This window comes from Argiope bruennichi, chromosome 9, assembly GCF_947563725.1.
Source record: "Argiope bruennichi chromosome 9, qqArgBrue1.1, whole genome shotgun sequence".
NCBI lineage: Eukaryota > Metazoa > Arthropoda > Arachnida > Araneae > Araneidae > Argiope > Argiope bruennichi.
In genome coordinates, this window is record NC_079159.1 from 56,344,561 (window position 1) to 56,364,837 (window position 20,277).

General features: G+C 23.6%; 1 protein-coding gene across 1 annotated transcript; it reads left to right on the forward strand.

Annotated features, from left to right (window-relative positions):
• Window positions 1–141: 141 nt before the first annotated feature.
• LOC129985290 (syntaxin-18-like) lies at window positions 142–16,803 on the forward strand. Its single transcript, XM_056095266.1, has 10 exons — window positions 142–499; window positions 2,688–2,752; window positions 5,159–5,274; window positions 6,473–6,547; window positions 8,970–9,036; window positions 9,309–9,507; window positions 10,957–11,015; window positions 11,900–11,969; window positions 14,795–14,875; window positions 16,650–16,803. The coding sequence occupies exons 1-10, from the start codon at window positions 350–352 to the stop codon at window positions 16,743–16,745; spliced, it is 978 nt and encodes a 325-aa protein (XP_055951241.1). The 5' UTR covers window positions 142–349; the 3' UTR covers window positions 16,746–16,803.
• Window positions 16,804–20,277: the final 3,474 nt, after the last annotated feature.

The following is a 20,277-nucleotide window of genomic DNA, read 5'->3' on the forward strand; positions in this document are numbered from 1 at the left end:
TGAAATAAAATTTAACTGGACCTGCAACGAAAAAAAATAAAATAAAAAGGATAAATTTTTTAATGGTTTATGAATAATTTCCACGCTACTAATCAAAAAGACATTAACTCCAATGATGATGAGTTTCAATTTTTTTTCACTGTTTACAACCTGTCGTGTATTTACATTTTCTGCTGCCAACCTCATTTCTGCTGGGATTACATGTGCTTCTAGCGAATTCAAAATTGATTCTTGTTAATATGTTTTATTATTATTATTTTCTGGTTTTTAATCAGAATCAGAAAGAAATTTATAAATTCAAATTGGAAAATTGACTTCTTAAATTTCCAATAATTTTGTTTGTGCAAGCATGGATGTCACTGCTTTATTCAAAGCTTGTGTTAAAACTTTACGGACGCGCAATAAAGCTTTAGGTTTTGATGACAAGGATAAATCTTCCATGGTCTTTTCTAGAGGAAACAAAGTAAAATCAGATTTTGCAATTAAAGCTCGAGAAGTAGTAAGTAAATATGCAGAACTATATCGAGCTGAAGGTTTCGGTTTTGATAATTTGACTTTATTTAGCGCTTTCTAATTAATTTATATATTTTAGTTTCCGAACTATTTTGGCATAGCATAAAAAATATAATTTTAATTACTGGGGACCTTACAAACTGTCTATTTTCTTACTTTTTCAAACTTCCATTTGCTTGCAGAATTCCCGAAATTCGAGAGTATATTTCACTATTTTTTTTAATTATTATTATTATTATTGCTGATATAACACAAAAATTGTGTATATAAGGAAATATTGGAAAGCTCAAAACTTATTCCTCTAATTCACTAGCTTCGACATATATATGTTTTTAATATAATTTAATAAATAACCATCAAACAATTGTTAACTGTATGTGAAATGATAAACATATAGCTCTGAAAATATTGAAATCAATCATATTGCATAAATATATTTTTTTAAATTAAAACTGAAGCAAAATTATATTTCTTGTTAAGTATATTGTTATGCATATGTATCATTCTCAAAAATATTTTTAAGTCGAATAAGTTATATAAGCCGATAAATTATTCAGATTTTAAAATGTATGAATATTTTGTAACTGTAATTAGATATTTTAAGTGAAGGGAATGTAAAAAGTTAATTGCATAGTTCTTTTTTTTTTTCATATTTATAGCAAATGTAAATAGGAAAATTTTATATCTGTATACTGTAGGTTTTCTCTAATTCAATAATGCTGCTAGTTCAATACACTTGTGTGAAACTGTTACTTGATGATGGTCTTCCTTCTTATTAAAACTTGAAACTTTCTCTTTTTTCAGTGTATGATTTTTCTGTTTCTTAATATCTTAACATTGTATTTTTCTCCTGGCATAATATTGATTCATTTTTTTCATATGTAAAAATATGTATCATTGTATAAGTCAATGGGATCTATATGATTCTCTGTAACCTGACAAGTATCTAGACACATATATGTCAGACTACAGAAAAACCTATTGTATTTTTAAAAGTTTAAAATATTATATTTAACACTATTTTTATAAAAGAATAATAAAAGTCATTGAACTTGAATCAATAATCCTATTTAATATAACCACAACTGCAAAGAAGCTACTCTTGTTCTGCTTTAGCATCTAAGGTAAACTGAATGAGATTCACTATTATAATAACACTCTGAAAAAATAATGGTTAAGTGTTAATGGTTATCATTGGCCACATAATCAGAGATATGTCCCACTAACCAACCACCATACTAGAAGATAAATGGAATTCTTATGATAGAATAATTTTTATTGATCAGAATGTGTGATAAATTATCAGTTTAGCAAAATGGATATTTTCTTAAATTGCAGATTATCTTTAAAGTATTTAAATAGAAACATAAACAAAAAGGGTTTTTAAATAAATATATTTTTATATACACTTCTTCAAATGTAAGAACAATTTCAGATACATAAAGTCATGTGCATACATAAATTTCAAATTTAAATTTATCTCCTTCTACATAGACTACATAGCTATCTCTAAAAATGAAGGTAATCATAGAATATTTCAGTAACATTTAAGCTGTAATTATATTTAGAATAATTTATTTTATCATTTATGATTACCTTCAATACTGTCTTTACAAAACTGTATATAAAGATGCACTTTTATTCTCATGACTATGTTTAATGAGAAACAAATGCCCTTATAAACTGATTCTAGTCACAAAAAAATGTATGCCTGTTGTATTTATTTAAAAATTAATTGTTTTGGCATGTTTCAATTAATTCTATAACTATTAAAAAAACTTCCTGCAATCATAGAAAGTTTTTTTATAGTTGATCTTTACTTCTTATTCATAATAGTAATTAGTATTATAATTAGTATTATATTATTATATAATACTAATTATATAATAATAATAATTAGTATTATAATTAGCATTATAATGCTAATTATGTGTACTAATGCTAATAGAATTATAATTAGCATTCTTAATATTTAATAAGCTTTAAATGATTAAATTTGTATCTTCACTTGCATATTTATTTAGAAATATTTTATGTAAAAAAATGTATTAATTTTATTAATATTAACATTTACATGCTAAAAATTTTTTTAAATAAAATATTATTAATTTCATTTTTAGAAATACATTTTATTATAATTCTTTTTTTTTTTTTTTTTTTTTTTTTTTTGCCAGACTGGGACTATAACAAGAATGAGAGATTTTTTACTGGAGCATCGCAAAGATTATATCACCATGAAGTAATATATAAAATTATTAATCGATAAAAGTAATATATGAAATGCTGTTTTAGTCAAATAATTAACCAATTTAAGTGCTAATATGTTTCTTGTATTGTTTATTTGTTAAAATCTGAAATTATTCATTTTTAAAAGCTTCAATTAAATTAATTCTCGTATTCATTTTTCCTTTTTGTCTTTTCCTTTGTTCCTTAAATTTCCTTGATTTTGAAAAATCTACTTCAAATGGTTCAATCAAAAATACCAATATTTTGTACAATGTTTTGTTTTTTCATTGAATGACAGATTTTCACCAGATGCCTAATTGCTTCCTAATGGAATCTAATTATATAATCTAAATTTTTTTTATCAAGCTGATTTATATTCTCTAGATTTTTAAAATCATAACATATGTGCATGAATTTTTTGAAGATGAATACATAATAATACAAATTCTCAAATATTGCTGATTGAGTGATTATTTTAGTCATGAAATAAATTTTGTGAAATTTGAGAAGTTGATATTTTGAACTTTTAAGTACTAAAATCAAATTTTTAAACAAGATCTGATTATCATTAACATATTAAATGCAGAAAACATACTTTTACATTTTTTTGTGAGCTGTCAGTGGAACAAGGGTCACTTAAAAGTATGCATTTAGTAGATTAGTGCTGGAGAACTCCTTATATGTGCAAGTATGCTGTAAAGCCCCGTATGTAATATATAAAAAAATGAATCTTAAAAAGTTTCACTGCACTTTTCTTTTAAATATTTTGATATACATACGTATTTTCTATTTTTAAAAATTAGTTTGATAATAATATTCTTTTGTTGTTCTGTCCTGTTGTGCTATTGCTGTTTTTTTTCCCCTGTGTACACATAGAAAAAATATTTTTAAAGTGAAGTAGATTATTTGAAGCAAATTTTTTGTTCTTGTTTCTTAAAAAGAATTTTTAAAAATGTGAAAAATTTTACTGATTAGATTTATACAAAATATCTCCAAAAATATATGTATTTACATGATTATTTCACAAACAAAATCAATTAATAAAAAATATTTAGTATATTCCAATTCACTTGTACAAATTTAGAGTTTTGTCATAATTTAGTTGTGCTCAAATTATTGATTATTATTTGTTTCAATGGTACTGATAACTCTGATAAACAGAATTGCAAATATTACTAAACATGTTTGGATGCATTTTCTTTTAATATCTTCTCTCATCTAGCATAACTAATTATAACTGGATTTTTATAATTTTTACAATAAATATCATGCTTCAGGACTCTATAAATAAAATTCCTTAAATAGGAATAAATTATCAAGGGAAAATTTAATACTACATCTTTGTTTCATTTGTTTACTTTTCTCATTTCTTACTCGTGATGAGAAAGTACTGTTCCTCATATCAAAAATCTCTTTAATGAGTAGCTTCATATATTTATACTTTTAATTCAGATGAACTTCATCACTTACAATGTTCTTAAAGAAGAAAGGTCAGATTAATCCAAATACTACATAGTTAACACCCAACAAATTCCTATGATATTCCAGTTGAAATTAAGGTTGTTATTTCAGTGGCATAATAAGTAGTATTCGGTATGTAATATATTGGTGTGTTTTTTTTTTCATTAATCCAGTTAGCAGTATTAATTTAACAAGGGTAAATGACTCCCACTACATTGTATTTTTTTCCCCAGCATTATCATAAATGCACCAATGTGTTGCCTCTAAGCAGTCTTTAAGATTGGCCATTGAAGTAACTATACTGCTTGCTTGCCTCTCTAGCTATATCACTGTATCAGTTACTTAATAATTGCAAATATAATAATTAATTGAGTTCTATATTTATAAAAAATTAGTATATTAGTAATTTGAATCGTAAAACTTATAGTAACTGGTAGTATTCTACAGTTGTAAGTAGCACAAGGTATGAAACTTTAATGAATTCTTTTAATTTTTAATGTATTTAAAATATTACATAATTATTAGACATCCTGCATTTGTGTTTATTTTATCTCATATCTCAGTATAAAAGCAAATATCTCTGAGGAAACAATTTGTTTATGTAAAAAAAGAGTACAGTTCATTTCAGTTTTTCTTCAAACATTTTGAAATACTTCCTGGAATTGAAGAACAAAACAACAACAAAAAAAAAATTATCTTATTTTTAAAAATGAAACTTTAATGTCATTTGTGTAGTTCTGATATAAGAAAAAATTTCTTAAAAGAAATCAAAATTTTAATTTAATTGATTGTTTATATATTATGCACTGATTTGAATTCTGAATATTCTTATTCATAATAGATTTAAAGATATTATTAATTCAAAGATATGAAGAGCAATATGATATTGTGATAATTCTCTGCAACTTAAATGTGTGTGTTTTTTTAAATTTCTCAACTTTAATAAATTTTATTTCAGCTATATTTTGCATGGTTCACCTTCTATGACAGATAGTGAACGAGATAAGATTGATAGTGATGCCCAGGCTTTCATGCAGATGTGTGTAGAAGTTATTAAAACTTTAAGGCAGGAAGGTATTTCTTTTCTTTCTGTTTGATATTCAGTCTTCTAAATTAATCTAAATAATGCTTTTCATATTATGCTGTTTTCATAAAAAATATTTCAAATAAAAATTAAATCATAATTTAAAAGTTATTATAAAAGTTCAATAAGTTAGTAGGAAGTCCTAAATATAACATCGCTGATGTGCTTTGAAAATTCCTCTTGTTTTTTCTTACTTATTTAATACCTTGATTTGTATTTTTGCATGTATATGTAGGTGTCTGATGCCTTTTTTTAAAAAATAGTTTATCCTCTAGTATTGCTGTGCGCAAATTCACCATATAATTTAAGTGGAGTTATAAATGGAATTTCTGTGTTCAGTGTTCAATCTGTTAATATAGTTGGACTAAACTAAAATGCCATTTACATTTTATGTAAACTTGCTTTTTTAACCATTCATTTTCTCTCTCTCTCTCTCTTTCTATAATTTCTAGACATTTTTTGTTTACATATTTATTTTACATATAGGAACACAAAAATTCTAGTTGTTAAAATACTAAAATTTAATTTTTTAAAAAAGTTAGTGGGGTTGTGTTGTGTTGAATATTTGTTAACCTTTATATATATTTGTTAATTGAAAATTTGTTAACCTTTATTTTATTTATTTTAACATTCATATTAGCATAGGAAAATATGTGTATTCAGTAAAATGTATTTAAAAAGAGCATATTGAAAAATTAATTTGCATTTATAAAATACTTTTTGTTTTGAAAAAAAAAATTCAGCAAAATTCTCCATTATTTCATAATTATTAAAGAATTGTTATTCGACATATGTAAGTAATTTAACATATATAAATATGTAGAATAGGTTTGCTGTATAAATTTAATATCATCAGGAAAGCAAGATGAAAATATTTAGATAAATGTTTTTAAATCATTGCTTTATTAATCATTTGAAATCAAAATAGTCCTTCTCTAATACATTTCACGAATATTTTGAGAGAAAGAAACTGCTTAGGAAAAAAAAAAAAAAAAAAAAAAAATTGCTCATCAGATCATATTCAATATTAGTACATTTATTTTCAGCATTTTTTCAGTTAAAATTTTAACTTTTGGCATTAATTACATGTAACAAAATATTTTTAAGGCTTAATTTTTAATAAGTACTATGCTAAATTTGTAAATCTAAAAAAAAAAAAAAATTAACAAGTTATTCCTTCTATTTTAGTAAAGAAAACTATTTCTGCTCAATTAAAAGAGCATCAAGAAGCAGTCGTATCTTTAATTGACCAATATTTAAAGGGTGAGTATTATTAAACTCTATATGTTCAATGTTAAGACCTTTAATTTTAATTATTATAACTTTTTTATGTTTTTCCTATATATTCCAGCCTTTTTATAACAAAGAAATGCAAGCAAAATATCTATGGATATATATCTTTTGTTTTCCAAAATCAAAAGTGCATTATTTAAAATTATGAATTTGTAATGAAACTTTTCTTAAAATATGCAGCTCTTGTATTCTTATTTTATCAGAAATTTAAATTTTAAACAGTGAAATCTTATACTAACAAGCATTTTTCACAATAAATAAACTATTTAAATGTTATATCCTTTTCATTCTATTGTTTTCATATTGGTTAACTGGATGGTTTAATTTACTTTAAATTTTTTTATGGTCTGTTTTAGAATATTAATTACTTTTTGTTTTATTTATTTACTGTGATTTTGGAATACAATAGATAGTGTAGTCTCTTCTCAGATGGAATATTTTTTTGGGGGGATAATTTTTCTAGTATCATTGTAAAAAACACTTGTAGTTTATATATTATTAAAATCTTGGCAGAAAGATACTTTCTTGTGTTCTATTATGATTCATAAGATTTGTGCTTGGTATTAAAATGAAGTACATTTCAATTTCTGTTTTCTTCTTTGTTTAATCTAACTAAAAACTTGATTTTAAAAATCTTGATGTACTTGGAGATTTATGGGATAACTAATATTACAAGTTTGAGTTCGGTACTCTTTCACTTCGAAGTTTGTTGAGGTCAAGATTCAACTTTTACTCTGTATTTAAATTCCTCATAGTACATATCATTGAGTAATTTTTTAAAATAATAGAAAAGAAATATACAAATTTTCAGATCCATGGGACTGGGGAAATAAAAATAAAATATTAATAATTATAGAAATCTATACGTTTTTCTGCAAAATTATTAAGGAATCTTTTGTAGATTCAATCAAATAATATTATTAACCATGCAGGAAATATAAGAATGTGCAATCAGATTTAACAACTGACAATTAAACTGGGTCAAAACTTCTTGGATATTGCTCTTTTGTATGGCAAATGTTACAGGATCTTCATGAATGGCATGGAAATTTTTGTAACATTTTAAAATTTTGTCAATATTTAATACATGCCTTTACTAATTAATATGTAAATATTTGATTGACAATTTACTTTGCTAATAGTAATATCTATTATTGATTAAAAGCAGATCAGAAGCTAAAATAAAAAAGTAGTTTTTATAAGGAACAAGGTTTTTGTCAGATAAAAAAAAGATGTATATAGAATTTAATTATTTTATAAAAGCATGAATTCTAGCCATAAATTGTTAAAACATTTCTGCTAATATTTTCAATACCTAAAAAAAAACAAATTATTCTTTATTTGTTAATTGTTTAGTTTCTAATACATCACAAAATAATATAAAACTGTAAGTATTAGATTTTAAATGTTTTTAGGTTGGCACCATTTACCTTTTAAAAAAAATCATTGCCTGTAATTTTGAATGGTAGCTGTTTCTTTTACAAGATTTATTTTCTGGTTTTCCTATCTGAAGGCACTTTTTAATTAATATTTCTATAAATTATTGAAATATTTTTTTCTTATTACTGTAAATTTGCAAGTAATTTATTAAATTGTTTTTGTAAAGAATATAAACAATTACATTTTTTTCAATTACTTATCCTAAGTATTTTTATCAATATAAAAAGTTTTCTGGTTCAAATTAATTTCACCAGTTTCACTGTTTATTTTCTTTAGCAAAAGTGCACTTTCATACCTAAAAAGCCTACTCTCTAAGAAAAGTTTATTCTTTTTTAATAGATTCAAGAGTGTTGATGCCTTAGTTAGAGGCCAAAGTTCTTTCCTTGTTTTTTAACAGACCTTCTACAATTAAAATCATATCTAAAATAAATTATTTTTTAAATGACTATATTATTTGCTATAGTTTTTGTTAAATTTTAAATCACTTTTTGAATGAGATACATGAATAATAATCTAAAAGTATCTATTATTTATAGGTACATGCCTTTTAATATTTAATTAATGCTAGTTAATATTTAACTAGTTTTCTTATCAGTAATGTTTGCAGTAATTATTCACTATTGTACAAAATGTAATTTTTAAAAAAATTTAATAATTCTTGTTTAGTAATCAGTACATGGATTAAAATTTATTGAACAAATCTTTTTGATATTTGAATTTGGAAAGATATTTTAATTTATTCTTTGAACATTTGGAAGCTGCAGGATATTTAAAATCGTATTGTTCCATTTTACCTCAGAAATTTTAGTTATTTAATTAAATTTTCATATTATGAGACTTACATAATTCATTCTGTATTAATCTTTTTCTGATATTGTATTCTTTTGAACTATAAATATATTTTTTGTTTGTATCTAGTTTAACTCTCATTACATCACTTTTGTATTTATAGCTGTATGTAAGATTTACAGTGGACAGAAAGCAATTAGAGTTAAACAAGCTGTTGATCGACAAAAAATGTATGTATACATGAAAATCTATTTTTTAAAAATTGTAAATTATAGTTAAAAAGTAAAATTGAATTTTGTATTTTAAAATTTCTGTTTTAAATTACAATGTTAAAAAAAACTTAATTTAAGTTTTATTGTTATATATGTTGTGTGAAAGTATGATACTTAAATAATATTTAGTGGCTTTAATTTCAATGACTGAAATATTCCTTCATTCATAGAATTTAAAAATTCATTCATTATAAATATACTTAAAGCAAAATTTTGTTTTTTCTTTCCAGGCTGAGATTGGAAAGTGATTTCAGAAAACAGAAATTAAAGGAAAGTGAAGATGAAAAGCGACCTGAGCTCAAAACTATAGAAGAAACAAATGACATAAATTTAGAAAAAGAATCACTTCAAAATTCTTCCTATTCACCATCTGATTTTTCTACTGATTTATCTCCTGATGTCGATTTTTCACCTGAAGAATTACAAATGGTTATTTTTTTTTTTAATTATTTGAGGATGTTTTAAAATTTATTAGCAAATAAACTATCTTAGAAAGTGTTTTATTATATAATTGTTTTAATCATTTGAAATATAAATTCTCTTTTCCCAAATTTCTGTTGTTGCTTATAAATCTTTGTGTGCATTTTTTGAATAATGTGGTGGTTAATTTTTTACTAATGTATTTTTTAAAATTTTTATAAAATATGAGGAGTGTCAAAGAGCAAAATGCATTTTCATTGGCATTTGGATATCAGTTGGTATTTATGTATTGTTAATAAAATTAATGAATGAGAAGTAGAAATGAAAGTTATTGTTTATTTTTAAATCTAGATTTGATTTTGATTATATAATCATCAGTCTAAAAATCAATGATATAGTACAGGGATGGTGAAACAGTGGGATGCCATACAACAAAATATTTTGTGCACGCTGCCAATCAAAATTGTTTCCAAAATGGCTTGCATGTGACTTCATTTGATAAGCTGAATTTGTCCCAATTCGATTGGTTGGAAATCGAAGAATTTGAAATGCAACTGATTGAACCAGGAAAGAGTTGAAATTGAATGAAACAGAAAGTTTAATGAGCAACATCAGTAAAAATGACAATAACAAAATTTTGAAGCATGGAATTCGATTCAAACATTTAACTGTTTGAAGAAGCTGGCTCATTCTATTTTAAGCATATTTTTGTCTATTCCTGCGAGTCATTTTCAGAGAAGAATGACATTAAACTCTTGCTTAGAAACCGTTTGGAAGATGACTCCAATTCAGCAGGCATTCTGAACATCTTACAATTCTAATATATATTATTCGTCATCTAATTTGCAACAACTGAAGTCACATTACTGCTATTTTAATTTGTATTACATGTATATACTACTATACAGTGCAAAATGTATTTTTTCATAGTAAATAAAGAGTTTTGAGTTGTTAGTATTTAGTTTTATTATCTTCCCAAATATCACAGGCCAAAATTATTTGATGGCACATCTGTATTTCATTAGAAATTTCTTTAGAAAAAATGGCATGTTGATCCATAAACGTTTGCCACCCCTGATATAGTAGCATAAAAATACTACTAAGAATTTTTTAAATTATAACTGATAACCTTGTAAGCTTGCCAGTTATAATTTTAGAATTAATCTCAATTTTTTAAACTTTATTTTATTTTCGGATTTTTTTTTTATTACTCATATCTCTGTATATTTAATATTGACATTTTGGGAAATTTGTAATAAAATTCAAATTGCTTCTATATTCTTTTTTTCTGTAACAGTGGTTTAAAAAATGTATTTTTAAAAACACTGTTTTAATATATTGGTTTAAATCAAAGTGTCTATTTCAGTAAATTGTATATCTAATAATTTGCTATTCATTCATACTGCTCTGAATTAATATAAATTTTTGCTCATAGTAATATTTTATTTTAATTTTTAGTTTGAAGAGGAGAATCAAAGGTTGTATGAGGATATGAATACTTTAGTTGATGAAGTTAGGTATGATTTTGTCTTAATTAAATACATTATTTGTTTAACAAATACATTTGCAATTCAGATTTTAAATATATATAAAAGAATAATTTGACAATTTGTTTGTTTTTTTAAATTATGATTCTGTTTTTTGTTATACTTTTAAAATGGAATCCTTTATTAGAAATTATTATTGAGTTCTAATTAATTCTCTTAAAAGCAATTCTTTTATCTGATCTAAGCTCATTTTATTAAAATTTCAAAATAAGATGAATATGCTGTATGTAAAATCTTCTGTTACTCAGTTACAGAAGTGCTGAGTTATTTTGCTGGAATGAAGATAAGATATTGCTTATAAAAAAAGCAGTTTTAATAATTTATTTAAAAAATGAAGGAATTGTGTGAAAATTGTAATTAAATAATATCTTCATATTTAAAATTTAGGAAAATGAATTATTCTGATATTTTATGATATGTGTGAATCTTTTATATATGACATGTTTTTATATCCATTATATATATGAAATATATTCTGATAATAAACTGTACATAGTTCATTAATTTGGCTCTTGCAACCATGATTTGGGAGAGGGACATCTGGATTTGGATGTAATCATATCAAAATTTTAAATGATGAGATCTGTCTTACAATACCCTTCATAAACTTTCAAAATGGGACTTTTATCAAATTAAATTGTTCATTCAGTCAAAAAAACAGTTAACTATGTTGTAGAATTATATGGTTTAAAAATGTTTTGTAAGAATGTTTCACATTCATAAATTTTATACTTTAACTCTTTTACTTTTTAATTTTCCAAATACTTTTAAATATTTTTATACTTTTTAATTTTCTAAAAGTCTTTTATCTGTGCATTTTTTGTTTAATTATTTCATGCTCTTGTCTTTTTTAGGGAAATTGAAGGTAAAGTTGTTGAAATTGGAAGGTTACAGGAAATTTTATCAGAAAAAGTATTGCAGCAGGTAATAAAAATTTTTTTAAAATCTTGCTTAAAAATTTATAACTAACTTAGCAAACTAATTGGACTAATAGAAATTATCTGTCTTTCTCTTTCTACATTATTATGGTCTATTTTATGTAATACTATTAGATAAGAAAATGCATTTAACATATCTTCTAAAATTAGAATATATGTCTATTTAGATAGATTGTTATCTGTTTGTAATATCTTAGATATGATTATTACAGATTAATGGAAGTTGTAGTAAGAAAATTTCATGCATGGTGCTTAAGAGATAAAAAAAATTATAATTTATAGCATGGATTAGATGTAAATATATAATAACATCAAAAGTAAACAATAATGACCTTGAATTCTATAGTTTAAAAAAACTTCAGTCAAAACTAATCATTAAAAATTGAATCAAAATAAATGGTAATCTATTAATAGAAAAAAATGTATTGTCAAATACAAAGTAGAAAAAAATTGCTGGCAAAAAATAATAGAATCAACTTCTTACTATCCCATGTCAAATGTAATGAATCAGCATGATAAAAATTACTGATCTTCACTCATTGCCCTTTACTACATTCTAGCCTTTAAAAAATGCGAAGTTTATGATCCCATTAACATTATTTTTCATGCTTAGCTTTATTCACTTTCATTTTTTGAAAAAAATCTTGTCTGAATTGTTACACACAAAACAAAAGATTAGATTTCACATTAGTGAAGATTTTTTAAACTGAGCACAGTGATGCAGGTGGCACTGGGCAGTTATGTATACTAATTCTTCAAAAGGAAAATTTTGATTGAATAGTTCTGAAAATCGTTTTATTTCTTTTGGGGCTTATTTTCCTTCTTTTGAATAGTTCTAAAAATCATTTTATTTCCTAATAAAAAAATTTAGTTTCCTTCCTTTTGTCATCTGCTTCATTCTTTTATTGAACATTTTTCTGTTTTCAAAAAATGATGGGAAACCCAATTAGGTTTCCATGTTGCTTTAGAATAATTAATCTAGTCTTCTTTTTAATAGAATGGGAATTTAGAATTTTAAAAAATATATGTCCTTGGAAGTCTTTAATTACACAACTGAAAAATAAAGTGGAGTGCAAATCATATCACTAATAATCTCTTTTATCATATTTCAAACAACATTTATCCAAATTTGTGTACAATGACAAATGAAAGAGTCTGCTTAGATAAAAGATATTTATATTGAATGATAATTATTTACTTTTTCTGTAATATTTAAGTGATACTTTTTTTCTTTTACAAACAGCATTAATAAAAGGAATATCTTAAGACTGTTCACTTCAGTTTTATTCATATCATATAATTGTCATGTTCCCCTCATAAATGCATTTATTCAAAAAATTACATGCTAGAAGAAAAATTTAAAAAAATTATAATAAACATAACTTTTTTTTTCCTTTCATGGTAACCATTTAAAATCATTCATCTGTTTCAAAGGAGTATCTATTAGATGATTTAAATAGAATTTATAAAAAAAAAAAAAATGTATTGTCATAAGTCTGGTATAAATTGACTTAAAATGTTATATTAGTAAAATAAAATATTTTTTGAAATGTTTAATCATTTTTTTTTCAATGAATTGCACTATTATACCATAATACTTCTTTTTTTACTTCTATATTAATGGCAATAATGTGACATGAAATTATATATAACATTACTCCTCATTTACACTCTTCAAACAGACAAAGGTATTGTTATAAACCAAGAACTGTAAATCTCAGAAACTACTTAGATGAAAGAACTCAGGATAACTGAGTAGCTTACAAAAAGCATTGTAAACAATGGAAAAATTTTAAAGAAAACAGGAAAGTAAACTGGACATAATATTATGTGTGTGTCACACACACACATTCAAAACAATTACTATATATACTACTTTGTTGTATCACACACACACAGATAATTCAAAACTATAAAAACAAATGGCTATAATTTCCTTGTACACAATATTAAGAAAACATATTGTGTTTGTAGTAATTGTTCATTGTTACTATCCTTAATTACATTGATTACATCAAAATAGTAGTGCATTTCATTATCATATTCTCTATACTTACATTTAGTGTCTCTGTTTTACACACAAAGAAGGTATTATGATAGAATTTGTTATCCTAATGAAGGCATAAGATGTAATTCCAGATGATATAGATAATCACATGCATCTAAGTAAAGATCCATTATTATCAAATATACTTAAAAGTGTATGACATAAAATGGTCTACTGTATGAATGCCATCTAGTAAAATTCACATGGGGGAATTCTCATATACAGAAACAAAATAAACTTCTTTTATATTGTGCTTAATTTTTTTTTCTATTATTGTTTACAAGGAAGTTATAGCCATTTATAAGCGAGTCTGGTATTTTGAATTGCTTTCTATATATACAGACTGACCAAAATAAAAAGAACTACATATTGTTAGGAACTATAAATAGTGTGTTAATAATTAGTAATAAATTAATTAATAATTTATTAACTACTAATTTATTAACTACTTCTGATTTTGCTGATATCAGATACTTTCTATGAATGGATTCTTGAATTTATTGAATCATAGAAGAGAAATACTAGCCCATGCTAAAGAGAATCAAAAACTCTTTGATCCAGAGTCACTCAGAAGTCTTTATATATATATATATATATATATATTGTTTCTCAATATAAATTTTGTAGCAGAATTATCTGTAGGTTAAATATTGCTTACATTTTTTATACAGAAAATTTTTATTTTCTTAACAAGAAATTGATCTTTCAATATTGACTGAGTAAGCAATAATATTAAATACTAAACACTGAATTTATCTTTTAAGGATCAAGATATCAATCGTATTGCTGATACAGTTATGGGTACTACAGAAAACATTAAAGAAGGAAATGAAGAATTGCGTGAGGTATGTCTTTTTAATTTTATGTTTGAAGATTTTAATTTTATTAAATACTGATTAAAAGGTTTAACATATAGAAGTTTCAGTAAATGTGTTATTTCAACTTCTGTCATAAAGAAAAGTATGTTCAAACAATTATTATTATTAATTTTCATATAGATTTATAAATATCTTCTTAATATCATAAATATCACCTGATTCTTTCATTGGGTATTTTAAAATTGCATATTTTATTCTTTGTATTTTTTTGCTAAAATGATGGGGAATTAATTTTGATTTGCATTTCAATGCTTAAAAATGAAAATTGTTGAATCAAATAATTTATAATTCTTCAAGTAGAAAATCTGCTGTCTTTTTGATTTTTCAATAGTATAATGCTTTTTAAATGATAATTTTTGTACATATTTAATTTTACATCTTTTTAAAAAGTATCTTAGAAAAATTTTTGAGGTTTTAATTTTCTTTGAGTAAAATGTCATTATTTTCTTATAATATTAATTTATTTTTTAAATTAGCATTTTTAAATACATATGTGGAAAATATCAATATATATGAAGCTGCTTTCATTAAAAAAAAATAGGAAGAGGAAAATTTTAAAGAAAAACAATTTATATTAGTCAAAAACATCAACTAAACTGTAATTCTTTTTTAAATTAAAGAATGAAATATAGGCTTATTTAACTGTTCAAATTGTATTGGCTGTGGTGATATGTACAATATCGCTATTGGGATATTGTAACTTATATCACATTATGTAGTGATGTTATTTGGTATAACTTCAAGTACTGATTAATAAGAAGAAAAAATTGCTTTGGTGAAACTTTAAGCTTTAATGAAGAAATTGTAACATCTTCTTCAGATCATATTCTTATTTATAAAAAAATTCATGGAATTGCAATTGAACAATAAGAAAAAAAACCATAAAAATTTATTTAAAACCCTGTTTCAAATAACTCTAGAACTGTAAATTTGTCAGTACCTTCTTTCCTTCAGAAACCATAGAGTAAAGAAAAATGCATGTTATTGTTAAACTACCTAGTTAAAAGGTAGTACTGCCTATTATTCTTAGATATAAATGTGCCTTTGTGTATGCACCAAGAGATATTGATTATCAACAGAATTAGACAATGTACCGCACAGTGGAAAAGTCTGCTAAATTGAACTTGACATAGGAGTAATAAATACAAAAATTTTAAATAAAATATTGGTCAAGCAGAGAAAAAAAATGCGTACAACAGGATAAAGGTAAAGGAATCCGAAAATACACTCATCTTATTCATTGCATATCAATCTTATATGAGAAAAATCACCCCAAGGTTATGTTTTCAAAATAAATAGTACTTTAAGAATTTTTTTCTTCCTCTACAAATAAACATGTACCATCTCCACTTGAAAACTAAAAGCTCTAAAAGAAATGCAATCAAATTGTTAATGAGCTTAAATATTGCATACAAAATTAAATAAAATGATGATCATAATTGTACACTGAAAAACTTTTGAGATGCTGCAAATCTACAGTGATTATGCAAGTCACCTTTATATATTTGAATGAATAACTTTTGTTTCTTAAGCCCTATACAGGATTTTTTAAATGGTTTCCTACTCTCTAAATTTTTTCACATTAGTTTGAATAACTGAGATTCCATTGTATCTTTTTGTACAAACATTTCAATCATATTTTAAATACAATTATTGTTATTATTATTTGCTTAGAATATCATAAAAAATTATTTTGTATCAATTAAATCTCTAAATGAAGACATGTCTCTTTTCATTTCAGGCAATGAAAAAGAATGCTGGATTTAGAGTTTATATTTTATTTTTCTTAATTGTCTTATCATTTTCTTTATTATTTCTGGACTGGTACAGTCCTTGATTGTGATATTAAATTAAAATGAGTGTATATATAAATGCAATAAAATATTTTAAATTTTTTTGTATTATAAATTTATGCTTTTTTAAAAATCAAAATTTCAACTAAAGAATATTGTTTGTAGCAATGCAAACAATGTTACCATTTTTTGAACCACAACAGTTATATACAATACTGGTCAGCCAGTTTTATCAGCCAACTATTAACCAGCAGAAGAGTATCTACACTGGACCACATCCATATTAAGTTTCCATATTATCAAACAAGAATTTGCAAAAGATAATGCACCAAAGGAAAATTTCAGTCTTTAAATTATTTTGCATTTGTGATTTTAAAATCATAAAGATTTAACAATTAAACTTTTTAGCATAATCAGTTAATTGTAAATATGTTGCTTTAGTTTTGTCTTAACCTAACAAATATCAAGTTTTTTATTTTATTTGTAAAATTTCTTACTTTTATCAACTGATTTCCATCTTGTAGCTTCTGAAGAAATACTATAATTGTGTGCTATAAATGAGAGTAAATTTGAGCCACTTTATTCAAAATACATAAGGCTTGGAACTTTGCACATTTGAACACGAAACACCTTTTTTAGATATTATAAGACAGAAAAGATAAATTTAGAAACAAATTATTTTTATTTCATATTTTATTGAAATAAGTGGAGATTATTTTCAAATTAAGAGTAATATGTTATACATATGTGTAGCTTTCTAGAAATGATTTCTTCTTTAAACTTTTTTGACAGTGATTTTAAAGGAAACTTTCTGTATGCTTTGCATTAGTTATCACCAGTGAAAACATTCTAAAAGCAAATTTATTGAACTAAAACAAACTGCATAGCAAATACCATTAAATGTAACAATTAACAAAAATATACAATGTAAAAAGCCATATACGTATATTGTTTCTTACAGTAAACTCTGATCGTTTCATCGCAAATACATACATAAAAATAATAAGCTGGTTAGAGTGAAACATTAAATGTAGTGAATGAAAAGTGTGCCTCTAAATTATTACAATCTCATTTACACAATTAAATGACAAAAAATATATCAAAAGTGCAATATTAAAAATATCAAAACCACATATATTAGCTATTTCTACCATGAAAGAAAATGCACAAAAATAATAAGCTAATAAAAAGGGCTTCAAATGAATAATATTTAATCTTATAGCCATAATCTTCAGAAGGGCTGTTTTCCATTAAGCACTTATATAGCAAATATCATATTGATATTTTTTAGATGCAGGAACTCTAGCTTTTGATTTTTTATTTATTTTAGAATTACTAATTAATTTTAAATAAGTTTAAACTACTTGTATAAAAATAGAATAAGATATATTGATTTCAGAAAGTTAACTTTAACTACTCTATTAAAAAGCTCTTACTATTAGCAGTTAATAATTTTATAATAAAGTAGTTTCCTTCGTGCTAAATTAAAGATCCATTTTAACTTCAAATCATATCTCCTTTCATATTAGCTATTAATTTATTTTAATAGTGTGACTGTAAAATCAAGCCATGTAAAATAACTCATCATAATTTCAATTATTCAACATACAAATATTTTTTTTATGCATGTCCTTTGAAAACAAATTCAATATTTACATCCTGTATTATCTAACTAATCTAATTTTTAAAAACTTTCCCATGTTAAACAAAATAGCTGCATGCATTATAATTATATGACTTGACATCCACGGATTACATAAATGAAATAATCGTGGTATGTTGCCTATAAAAAGCTTATCCTAAAAATAATAATTATAAAAATGGTTATTTTTGTACTTTGTAAAATCTCAGAGCTTATGAATTTATTAGCACTTTCTAGCAACAAATATTTAAAATCTGTGATAGAAATTTGCAACTGCATAATACAAATATGCAACGTATATTACTAATATTTACAACTTTTTATTGAATAATGATACTATGCTTATTAATACTCTTTTCTAGTTATCACAATGGAAGGCAACCTAGCTAATGATATAAAAAATTTACATATAAACATTCTTTTTTTAATCAGTATTTTTTAATTGCAAAACGATGATGATTTTTATGAATTCCAACCTGAAGATATTATTCAATATAAATTAATATGGTTAATATACAGGTTAATAACAAATAACAGACAAAAATTGAAAAAAGTCTAATAGAAACTAAGTGGGAATTTTATAGTGTTCAAATAGAGCAGATGCAACTATTTTTTATAATAAATTCATTAATGGATCATAATACAATATGCATAACATTTGTGAACGAAATGCTTACTTCATGAAAATATGTTTTATTTTGAATAAAAAAAATCATCTAATCAATAATAAAATTAAATATTTAGGTTTATTATTAATTAGATTACTTTTAATATTGCAATTAACTTTTTTTTTGAAAGATTTAAGAAAAATTATTTGTTGAAACTAATTTGAAGTCAATACACATTTTCATAGATTCAACATTTTATGATACAAATAGCATTTTTTTATATATTTCTTTCATTTACACTTTAAAATTCCTTTTTTAATTGTGTTATACTTTATAATATATTAATATTTATACATACATTTTAGATTTAAAAAATATAAAGGATTTATGTTCATAACAAAAGAGAATTATTTAGTTTAATATACTTGGATGAAATTCAAGATCTAGCATAATAATTCAAAATATTATTTCATCCATTTAAAATCAATTCTTGTTTTGACATAAAAACAAGGGTGTTAAGAAAATTATAAACATAAAAATTATTTACACAATTTACATTTTTTCTATATTAAGAAATATTTTCTTTTCTTAACATTTTAGTCCAATTTTCCATCACATCTTAATTCAGACTTACTTAATTTGAGCTTGTATCTCTATTTTCTTAATTTTACATTATAAAATTAGATGAATGAAAAGATATTAATACAAGGGATTAACATTATAAATCAAATGTTTACATCGTAAAAATATTTCTTCATGAATTCATACATATGAAATTGTTTCTAAAATTATAAATTGTCAGATTAGCAAACTGTAACACACTACATTAAGGTATATAAATTCTTATTTCATAGCAAATAGAGACAAGTTTCAGATTTTTAAAGAAAATTTATTTAGCACATTATAATAGAAGTAAGCAAAATAAATGTGCTATCAGTTCAAAATGAAAACTAAGTAACAATAACAACTAAATGCATTTCTAAAATAAATTAATAATTTTTAATTTAATAATTGAATGGGGAAAATTTTCTCAATGTTTCTTTAAAAAAAAAAAAATCTTTGAAATTTTATAAATAATTTGAAATTAAATAAGACAAAAATTTAAAGCACATTATGAAAATGAATTATTTTCTTAGATAAATCAATTTAAAATAAACTTTTTAAAATCCTATTAAATGCTTTGAAATAGTGTTCATCTGTAAATTTATTTAAAATTATGATTTCATCATTCATAATTATATATTTCCATTAGGAAATTTTTGAAGCATAAAAAGTTGCTAAAATTATAATATTTTTATTCATCTAAATTGAAATACAATTGCCATA